Raw genomic sequence first — 12,076 nt, forward strand, 5'->3', positions numbered from 1 at the left:
GACTTACCCGTTACTGCAGCAGCGGCACTTTGCGGTGAAAAAATCATCACCGTGTTACCAATAGTAGTGGTGAAATCCAAAAATCCATACACGGTCTGGGTGACGAGGTAGCCGGGATTGTTGACCTGCGTGGGGACGATGGCTGGCACATCCCCGTTGGCATTCGGGTTGTAGACGGGGGCATTACCCGGCGTATAGACGGCCGATTGGGCAAGTAGTGCTGAAACAAGAAAGTTAAACGCAATTAATTTCAGATGACAGATTGTCAGTGCCCTCCATCACACGTCATCCAATCAAACGAGCTTTAATTGGAATGGAAATAATTGAATTGTCATCAATTACTGCATTGTGTAATTGAATTAGGCTTCCCGCCTCGACTGTCACGAATAAGCTGCTATTCTCGTTTTTTCCCTTTTCGTGAGTGTCTGCTTCACAACTCAAGCTAATGACAGTGAGTGTACTACAATCTGCTCTGATCAAGTAAGTCTCTTGTCTAATAGCTTGAGCAAGCATTCATGATTATAATCCCAGTTTGTGAAGCATGGCATTTTGTGTTAATGACGGTCATGAGGTCGAATGATAGAATTTCGAATTCATGAACAAAATCTCTTAATAGTCGAATTTATTGCAGTTTTCGTCAATTCACTTGAAAAAACAATGTGAATAAATCGAAAAGCACTACAATACATGATAATATAAAGTCTCTGAAAACATAAATGGAAAAGGCCAGTGTCTAACCATTCATTTGACAGCGCAATTCTGTTCACTTTCACCTCCTCGCTCGACTTATTGTCACTCGACATTCCGATCGGAGACCCTAGCTTGTAAATCCTAACTAGGGGCATCGGCGTCGATGGCGATAATAATTTGCTCAAATATTGACGCCAACGATTTGCATCATTTTCATCATCGCATCCGGCGCTGGCTGTGACGCACAAAGGTTCCAGTTGCCATCAGGGAAGAACCACCACGATGGAAGAGGAAGGAATGTTTGCAACTGCTCGGAGCAGAGAACATGACGTATAGACGATGCCATCAAACGATGCTACTTTCTTCGAAAAACAAACAATTGTTGGAATACGACAAACGCCCGGAAGCCCCACGCGATCCAACACAGAGTTTCTCTAATGGAGTATGAAGAGATGGCTGCGCGTTCACTCAAGCCCAGCACTGATGGAACTATCAAATTTCAATAAATTTCCCTCCAATGAGATTGTTTTGTCAGATGTGCTGCTGCCAAGGAGGGGGGGTCAAACCAGGTACAAATTATCACGACGCCCCGACATCCGATTGTCGATGCTATACCGTTGGGAGGAATCTTATGTGAGCCTCGTGGGTTATGAGAAAATTGTCTTTAGTTCGCCATGTGGTTGCTTGACGAGAGATCTAAATTTAGGCATCAGTGATGAACTTGGGGCCTTCAGTCAGCATTATGAGTAAACATGTTGCTGGTGGGGAAAATGTTCTGAACGCGCAAGATTCAAGATTTGCTGACTTGGGAATTTCTTTAAGAGGCTTCTCCCTCGGGACGAAACAAATAAGACAAATAAGACAAATAAGACAAATAAGGCAAATAAGACAAATAAGACAAGTAAGACAAATAAGACAAATAAGACGAATAAGATAAGTAAGGCAAATAAGACAAATAAGACAAGTAAGACAAATTAGACAAGTAAGACAAATAAGTCAAATAAAACAAATAACTCGATGTTCTGTAACTCGATATTTTCCCTTACTCGATGAAATTCAAAGTCCCTTGAATCTAGCATACTGCGTTCCCTCCGTAAGTCGATATCTCCCTTACTCGGTATTCTCCGATTTGAAGTAATTTTCTAATGCATTTTTACCTCGCTAACTCGATGTTGTCTGAAACATAACGACATAATAAGAAGTTAGAAGTGGACAGTGATAAGCGAAGAAGTGAGAATGAGAAGTGGAAAGGGAGAAATAAGAAGATAGAATTGAGAAATGAGAAGTGAGGAGTGAGAAGTAATTAACGTGAGATTAATTACGTAACGCAAACGTTGGGCTTTTTCAACCCCCCTCCCCCTTATGTCACACTTTCTGTATGAAAAATCTGAAGTTTTTGTATGGATCGTCACACTTCGCCCAACCCCCCTTCCCCGTCTAAGCGATACGTACTTCGTGGACACTCCCTTAGTGGCGATTGAAAAATTAAAAGTGAGAAGTTAGAAGAGGCATTCCACGGGGGCATGTCAGTCGATCCTGAGCGACCATTTCGAAAATATTTGAAACTCTGCACAGTTTTTCAATTTCATCTAAATCGTCATTTTTCGATATCAAATCTTCATATTGAGTCACGACTAACTTTTCAAAAGGGTGTATGTGAAAATGGTTCAAAAATATTTAAAAGCTGCACAGCAAAAACGGAATGTTCGATTTGTTATGATTTTTTCAGCAAAGTTAGACAACTAAATGGTGATTCTTAAGAAAATGTGCACAGTAAAAAAATTTTTTTTGCCTTTAAAAATATCATTTTGTCACAAAACTCAAATATCTCAAAACCCTATCTTTTTTCGAACGTAATTTATATTAGCTATTATATTAGCTATCTACCATAAAAATTTGGTGATGGTAAACTAATAAACAAAAAAGTTTTCATTTCACAATTTTCACATTTAGTAAAAAAAATTTTTTTTCTGTGTAAGTTATTTCGAGAATTGCAGTTTGATGCAGATTTTATTGTTAAGGGACGTGATTTAAACAAGTTGTTTTCATGATATTTTTGATTTAATTATTCATAGCATCTATAAGAAACTTAGACACGATCCAGTGTTGTGATCAAAAGTATTGATAGTGTCATAATTTTCATTGCACGTGACTGGCGAAAAATTCTTTTAATAGTGTTGAAACCTGTTGATAATAACGTTGATAGAAACATATCAGAAATGTTATTTTTAAGACAAAAGCTGCAAAATCAAAGATTTATATACACGTGTACGTCTATAGTTTACCGGCAAAAAATATACCTCTTAGAGAATAGACTTTATGATCGGGAGGAAACGGGTATCTTCAACAACAACAAATGCATGATAGGTACATACCATGACAATGCTTACGAAAAAGCAAAAAAATGACTACTACTAAGGTTGTTAAAGATCTTATAGTAATTTTTTCTTCAGTCAAGCAAATGACACCAAACTAGTCAGTAAAAACTTAAAAGTGATTTTGTTTATTGAAATATTACGAACAACATGAGTAGCCGCTTTCTCAACTGTTGTAGGCCGTTTGATGGAAAAAAGTGTTCAAAAGAGTAACGAAATCTTACCGAAAGCACCATAGATAAACTGAAAGCGACTGGTTATGCTCCAATGTCCACATTGAATACAAATTTACGCATTTGCACGTCCTGCCGTCTAAACGTTGACAAAAGAGCAATCTGTATATCATCGGTTGAGCAGAGCGCAGGAAGTTCGAAAACGACAGCAACTGAGGAATTGCCAGATGTATCGACAACAACTGAGGAATTACCAGAAGTATTAAGTGCTGAGAGCCTTGCCACCGTACCATCAGCGAAATCTGTTTCAACAAATCAATCGGAAGATGAGTGTATCCAAAAGGTCAACATCGAACGCTTTAACGATTAAATGGAGTAAGATGGACTACGTTTATTACCCGGAGAAAAATACCGTGAAATAAACGAAGCTGTACGAAGAAACCTCTTCAAATTAGGACCTGATGATGTGGAAAATACAGACTACGATGAGGTAATTATAAATATGAAGGAAAGGTTCTCGAATGCAGCCACGACAAGGAAAGAAAAATTATTGATTTTGTCGATGCTGCCAAGTTCGTGGTCTATTCAGGATGCCATTGATGAGTTCAAAACCAATAGAAATACAGTAAAAGAGGCAAAACAATTGAAGAATAACTGTCTTTCAACCAAAAATACTAGGTCTAGTACTGCATTAACAGATGAGACAAAAGAAATAGTAGTTCAATATTTTGAAGATGATGAAGTAAGTCGAGCTATGCCTGGTCAAAAAGATTATGTATCAGTAAAAAAGATGGAAAGCGTCAAGCAATCCAAAAACGATTAATGATGACGACTTTGAAAGAAGCGTACACACGCTTCAAGGAAATTCACGATAATATTAAAATAGGTAAGAAAATTATTTTGAGCTTTTTAGTGGAATGTCTTCACTTGTCCTAAGACGAGTTTATACCGTCCCATTGAATTCCACCACTTAATTGTATCTTGACAGATACGTATTTCGACCTCAACAGTAAGGCCGTCTTCAGTGTCTCGTACTTGACTCGACAGTGTCTCGTACTCGACTCGACCAAGTCGAGTCAAGTACGAGACACTGAAGACGGCCTTACTGTTGAGGTCGAAATACGTATCTGTCAAGATACAATTAAGTGGTGGAATTCAATGGGATGGTATAAACTCGTCTTAGGACAAGTGGGATTAAAATAGGTTTTTCCTCATTTGCAAGCCTTCGGCCAAGGCAATGTAAGCTTCTTTCCAATTCAGGAACACATAATGTGTGTGTGTGCACAACCCATGAGAATATTAATCTTATTTTACATAGTTTGAAAAGAATCAATTTAACAAAGGATATTAAAATGTTAACTGGTAGTCTTTTGTGTGAAAATACAACATCAAATTGCTATCTACGATCTTGTTCGGATTGTCCAGATTCTTCATCATTGGAAAATACTTTATTCGCTGAGTTTGAAGAAAAATATATTGATCAGTTATCATTTGAGCAATGGGTGACCACGGATAGGTGTGACATAGAAACTATTGTAAAACCTGTAGATGAGTTTGTGTCATATTTTTGCTTGAAATTAGAAAGTTTAATCCCTCACGATTTCATTAAAACAGAACAATCCAGCTTTTTAAAAATACGAAAATACATTACAAAATGGTGAATTTTTAGTCATTTGTGATTTTTCTGAAAATTACAGTTTTGTATTGCAAGATGAAGTGCAGTCCCATCACTGGAACGTACAACAAGCTACAATTCATCCATTCGTTATTTATTTTAATGGAAGTACGCAAATTGAACACTTAAGTTTTATTATAATTTCCGAAGATTTAAGACACGATTCAGTATCCGTAAACTTGTTCATTGAAAAATGATTAACTTTTACGCGTTGATAAGCATAAAGAAGTCAAAAGATATATTAACGCATTTGCCCAAAAGTATACGCGGCGCTCCCCAGAGGTAACGACGCACCGCGCTTTTGCAGCCCGTATACTCGATTCTTATGTGGAGATAACATTGCGGCGTTTCCTAGGGTGCGGATGTTCCTTTCGAATGGGAAACGCCGCGTGGAATCTTGTGCAAATAGGTGCAAATGCGCTTTTGGAAACATTACAACAGCCGCGCGGTGTATCGTATTGACAGCACCCTACAATATTTCATGTCTGATGGAGCAGCGTCGCAGTACAAAAATCGTAAGAATTTTTCGAGCCTATGTCAATTTAAATCAATGTACGGAATTGATGCAGAATGGCATTTTTTTGCTACATCACATGGCAAAGGTCCTTGTGATGCTATTGGAGGAACAATAAAGCGCATGGCCACAAGAGCAAGTTTAGCCAAAGAACGTGAGCAATTAAAACTGCGAAAGAACTTTTTGATTGGGCAAATAGTAGAAAAGAAAAAGATTTAACCAAATTATCATTTTGTTTTACTACTACTGAAGAGTACGAAATAAAGGCTTCAGAGCTCAGCGAGCAATTTAATAACGCGAAAACGATCCAAGGAACCCAAAAATTTCACCGTTTCATTCCATTGTCGGAAAATAAAATTAAAGCAAAACTATACTCAAACTGTGCTGATAATAATTCAAAAGTGTTCGATATTTAAAAAAATTTTAATAAAAATAAATAAAAAATAAGTATTAATAAACTGTTTTCATGATATCATAACCCATACCAAAATTCAAACCCAAAGCTCTTAGAGTTTCTATAACAACATTGTGTAACTGCCACATTTAACACGTACGTCCCCAACCCCCATTTTACGACAAAACTCAAAATTCAAAATCAAGCAGCTCATCCAATTTCTGACGGATTTTCAAGCAATCTTCTGGAATCGATCACAAAATTCCTATAGTTTAAGGAACCGAAGTCAATTTTTGTCCAATGGCCATGGTTCCGGATATATTCCGGGTACTGGGTACTCCCGGAAAAAATGGTCACTGGCAGATCGGCTTCGAAATCCATCGTGCGACATGTCAAATTTCATGATTTTGCCAAACAAGTACACTGTACATTTCGGCGATTTTCGATCGAATTGGCCACCCTCCAGGTACTTCCAGGGCCAGGTTCCCTAGAGAGGGTGGCCAATTTTCGATTCGCTCTTGGAACCCATCTTGCGACATATCAAATTTCATGATTTTGCAAAACAAGTACACTGGAGTACATTTCACAAGATTTCCAAGAGCGAATGAATTGGACACCCTCCGGGTACTTCAGGGCCAGGTTCCTTGGAGGGTGGCCAATTTTCAATCGCTCGAAATGCACCCATCTTGCGACATATCAAATTTCATGATTTTATGTCACAAGTACACTGGGTACATTTCGGCGATTTTCGATCGAATTGGACACCCTCAAGGTACTTCAGGGCCCTGAAGTACCCTTGGAGGGTGTCCAATTTTCGATCTTGGAACCCATCTTGCCGACATATCAAACTTAATGATTTTGCAAAATCAAGTAAATTTGAGTACATTTCGGCGATTTTCGATCAATTGGACACCCTCCAGGGTACTTCAGGGCCAGGTTCCCTTGGGGAAGTGGCCAATTTTCATTCGCTCTTGGAACCCATCTTGCGACATATCAAATTTCATGATTTTGCAAAACAAGTACACTGGAGTACATTTCGGCAAGATTTTCCAAGATCGAATTGGAAAACCCTCCAGGTACTTCAGGGAACCAGGCCCTTGGGAAGTATCCGGAAGGTGGCCAATTCGCTCTTGGAACCCATCTTGCGACATATCAAACTTCATGATTTTGCAAAACAAGTACACTGGGTACATGTCGGCAAGATGGGTTCCAAGAGCGAATGAAAATTGGCCACTTCCCCAAGGGAACCTGGCCCTGAAGTACCTGAGGGTGGCCAATTCGATCGAAAATCGCCGAAATGTACCCAGTGTACTTGTTTTGCAAAATCATGAAGTTTGACATGTCGCACGATGGATTTCAGCCGATCTGCAGTGACCATTTTTTCCGGGAGGTAACCCCAGTACTCGCCGGAATATATCCGTAACCATGGCCATTGGACAAAAATTGACTTCGGTTCCTAAAACTATAGGAATTTTGTGATCGATTCCAGAAGATTTCTTGAAAATCCGTCAGAAATTGGCTGAGCTGCGTGATTTTGAATTTTGAGTTTTGTCGTAAAATGGGGGTTGGGGACGTACGTGTTAATTTAATACTTAGGATAATATTAATTCATTTTTATTTATTTATACATATAATATTTATACATATAATATACATAATATCGATGAATACATAAATATGGAATATCATACAAACAACTTGTTTAACTCACGCAAGGCCCTTAACAATAAAATCAGCATCAAACTGCGAATCTTGAAAAAAAAAATACACGGAAATTTTTTTTTGTTTACTATATGTGAAAATTGTGAAATGTTTGAAATGTCATAACTTTTTTGTTTATTAGTTTACCATCACCAAATTTTTATGGTAGATAGCTAATATAATGGACCGTTTTCCCTAAAACAATTACGTTCGAAAAAAGATAGGGTTTTGAGATATTTGAGTTTTTGTGACAAAAATGATATTTTTAAAGGCAAAAAAATTTTTTTTTTTACTTTGCACATTTTCTTAAGAATCACCATTTATTTGTTTACTTTTGTTGAAAAAACATAACAATCGAACATTCCGTTTTTGCTGTGCAGCTTTTTAAATATTTTTGAACCATTTTCACATACACCCTTTTGAAAAGTTAGTCGTGACTCAATATGAAGATTTGATATCGAAAAATGACGATTTAGATGAAATTGAAAAACTGTGCAAAGTTTCAACTCAATAGAAAATCATGAATTAAAAATTTTCTTAAATTTTGATGCTGTTGCTTGGAATCGCTCAGAAGTGAGAAACTCGAAGTGAGGAGAGACAAGTGAGAAGTGAAAAGTAGTAAGGTGAAAATTAGAAGCTAGAAGTGAAAAGTGATAAGTGAGAAATAAGAAGTCAGAAGTGAGATATAAGAATGTTTAAGTGGGAAGTGAGAAGCGTAGAAGGAAAAATGAGAAGTACGAAGCGAGAAGTGAGATGTGTGAAGTGAGAAGTGAGAAATGAATAGTGAGAAGTAGAAAGTTTATAGTGAGCAGTGAGATATTTGAAGAAATTAGAAGAAGTGAAAAATGAAAAGTGAGAAATGAGGAGTGAGAAGTGAAAAGCAAGAAGGGAAAGTTATATGTTAGAAGTAAAAGTAATAAGTGAGAAATGAGAAGTCAGAAGTTAGATATAAGAAGGTATAAGTGAGATGTGAAAAGTGAAAAATGGGAAGTATGGAGTGAGAAGTAAAATGTGTGAAGTAAGAAGTGAGAAGTGAAAAATGAATAGTGAGAAGTGAGAAGTTAAAAGTGAGCAGTGAGAAATTTGAGATAAGAAGTGAGTAGTGGGTAATGAATAGTGGGAAATGGGAAGTGAGAAGTTAGAAGTGCGACATTTTTAGTGCGAAGTAGTAGTGAAAAGTGAGATGTGTGAAGTGAGAAATGAATAGTGAAAAGTGCAAAATGAGAAGTGAATAGTGGGAAGAGGGAGGTGCGAAGAGAGAAGTAAGAAGTTAGTAGTGGAAAATGAGGTGTGAGAAGGGAGCAGTAAGAAGTGAAAACTGAGAGCCTAGGAACGAGAAGTGAGAAACGATTTTTTTAATGTTTCCTTCTTTTTTATCATCTTCCTTCTTCTTTATGTCTTATGTCCCTCCACTCACTTCTCACTACCCAATTATCATCTCTCATTGCTCACCCCTTGCTTCTGTTTATCTAACTACTCATATCACACTATCCTCACTTCGCAACTATCACATCTCACTTTTCGCTCCTCACTTCTCATGTCTCACTTCCAACTACTCACATGTTACTGCACAGATCACACTACTTAATATTCACTTCCATTTCTCAGTACTCACTTCTCACTACTCTGTACTCATTTCGAAAATCTCATTTCTCACTTTCCAGTTCTCGCTGTTTACTATTCACTCTGAACATGTCACTTCTCACTTCACTTTCTAAGGAAACAAATTTAAACTATTCGGCTAAATGTCATCCGGCCAAATATAAATATATTCCCTATCTCGATACCTCCCTAACTCGATGGTCCCTTCAATATCGAGTAAGGAAGAGTTCACTGTAAAACAAATAAAACAAATACACTCAGGTTTTTTTACACGGTTGGAATTCATTAATTTCTCGGTTAACCTGAATTTTCAAAGCTTTTTAAATACCCCCTGAATTTTCTTTGATTTTTTGTGAATTTTTTCGTGGGGTTAACTCTTTGTTTCATTGACGCTGAAGGTCTTAAACGACTAAAACCAAACCGTGTAAAAAAAAACCTGGGTGTATAACAATTTTTTTTTTTCAAATGTGGTGGCAATGTAATTTTGTGATCTATTCCCCTAAAGAGCATGTTTGACCTTTCTAATAAGATTTTTTCAATATATTTTATAATGCATGAGAAAGGCATCATCACTACTAGGTGGATTATTCTGTTTTTATTTTTCTTGATTTTTTTTAAGAACCGAAGATGATCTGAAATGGTAATCCAGATGACCTCCGACCACTTCCCAAATTGAGTCAAAATAGTTCGTGCGTCACCTCAAACTTCATAATTTCATTAAACAATGATCGGAATGATATTTTTTAAATTCCTTGGCCACTCGGGTTCAATCCGACCACAATCCGTGGGGACCTCAAGAATGGCCATTTTCTAAGTTGAGTCACCACAGGTCATGTCACACCTCAAAAATCATGATTTCACAATTCTGAGGGTACCTGGGCCGCATGGCTTTAATCCGGTCACATCGGCCACAGTCCAGAGACATACGAAATGGACATTTTTAAATTTAAACAAAATAGGACGTGTGCCACCTCATACTTGATGATTTCACGAAACAATGAAATAAATTCTGTTTTTGTGGCTCTTAGGCCATTTGGTCACATTGGCTGTGATCCGTGAAACCTACTAAAGGAAAACTTGTTCAATTGGATCAAAACAGGTTATCAAAATCAAGCCTAGTTTAGTCGAATTGAACCCAAGTCGCCAAGGAACCCTAAAAATATCATTCCCATCATTGCTTTGTAAAACCATGAAGCGGTGTCACACGACCTGTTTTGACTCAATTTAGAACCATTCCGTAGGCTCTTCATATTGAAGTGGATGTGACCGGATTGAACCCAAGTGGCTCAAGAACGCTGAAAATATCAATCCCATCGTTACATTGAGAAATCTTGAAGTTTGAGGTGTCACCCGACGTACTTTGACTCAATTTAGAAAATGGCCATTCCACAGATCGTTGACTGGATTGAGCCCAAGTTTCCCAGGAGACCTTAAATATAATTTCCAGCATTGGTTCGTAAGTTATTGTCTAATTGATCTGAGAAGTGGCTATTACGTAGGTTCCTCGAAATATAGTCGAAGTAGCTGGATTGGATCCAAATGACCACTTCAAATTATGAAGTTGGAGTGTAACTCGACATAATTTGATTTAATTTTAATCTTTCCGCCACTGACGTCTGTTTGTAAGGGCTTTAAAAAACTAAAACTGCCGTACAAATCCGAAAACCTGGATTGTGGTCGATGTGACTGGGTGGAACCTAATTAATGTCCAAGTCGGGTGGTTTAATTAAGGGTTTTTAAGGGAAATTTAAAATGTCTAACTTGATTCGAATCGAAACGAAACATAGATTTACTTTCGATACTTCGAAACGATACGAAATCAAGGTTCATTTAATTCGAAATTTTACGAAACGAAACGAATTTTTTTTTTGCGCGGAATTTTTATTGAATTGTTATTGACTTAAAGTACGTATTTCTGATATCATTTTTTCGAAGTCAAAACACAGAAGACGTTTTATAGAAGAAAACCCAACACAAACTTGTCGATTCAGAATGGGGTTATGAAGTAGGCGTTAATACAAATTTTGACAACAGGTATATGGTTTTGTTCAGCTGCACAGCCGAAATTTTTGATAATATTGCTGTTCCAGAGAAAACTTTCCTTTTTCCGGTTCAATTTTCAAACTACCGCAGCTACTTTGTACTTTTTCTTTACTATTTGGCATGGCATTCTACGATGACAACACCAATAACGGTCAACGCCGGTTTTTGTTTCAGTGTATTGAAGATTTGCAGGCTGGCGGTAGAACTTTGACAGCTACAGTAGAACTTTGCGGAATCCGCAAAATAGAAAATTTTGAAAAGATCCGCAATATAAAGCATGGTATAAGTTTAGATTTGCTTCAAAATTCCGCGGAATTCCGTTAAATTTCGTTAAAAGCTAGTTTTTTCTAGCGAGATTTTTAAAATTTAACGAAACGAAACGAAATAAAGAAATCAAATTACGCCATGCAATCGAAATACCGCATATGCATATCCCCGGAATATAGGCAATTAACTTTGATTGAACTGATCATTCTGATGATTGTTTTGTGAAATCATAAAGTTTGGGGTGTCGCACGACCTGTTTTGAGTTAAATGTGTAAATCACCACTTTATCCGAGGACAACTCACACGTCTTTCCAATCACTCACTCAACAGCAGTCAACATTCTGTCTGAAACTCGCACTTGATTGCTGCTGCTGGCCAACCACACGATGATTTACCGCTGAACTGCAGCAGACGCCATCGTTGAGGTGAAGTTCTCTGGCGGCAACACCATCCGACTAGGCGCGCTACCCACGCTAGCGGCGGAAAACAGTCATGCAGGGTGTCGACTACCTGGAAAAACCTGGAAAGTCAGGGAAAGTCAGGGAATTTCATTTTGGACCTGGAATGTCAGGGAAAGTCAGGGAATTTAGATTGAGGTCAGGGAAAAAAATCACAAAGTCCCCTTCAATATTTTAGATTATT

The 12,076-nt window shown here is 37.7% G+C and overlaps 1 protein-coding gene across 5 annotated transcripts in view; it reads right to left on the reverse strand.

The window, feature by feature from the left end:
* Positions 1-12,076, reverse strand: part of LOC134226900 (proteoglycan 4) — a 79,962-nt gene that overhangs the window by 11,288 nt on the left and 56,598 nt on the right. For all 5 annotated transcript variants that reach the window (XM_062708004.1, XM_062708003.1, XM_062708000.1 and 2 more), the window contains exon 2: positions 8-220. In XM_062708004.1, coding sequence (XP_062563988.1) covers positions 8-220 — 213 coding nt within the window. The remainder of the gene's footprint in view (positions 1-7; positions 221-12,076) is intronic.

Source organism: Armigeres subalbatus, chromosome 3 (genome assembly GCF_024139115.2).
Source record: "Armigeres subalbatus isolate Guangzhou_Male chromosome 3, GZ_Asu_2, whole genome shotgun sequence".
Lineage (NCBI taxonomy): Eukaryota > Metazoa > Arthropoda > Insecta > Diptera > Culicidae > Armigeres > Armigeres subalbatus.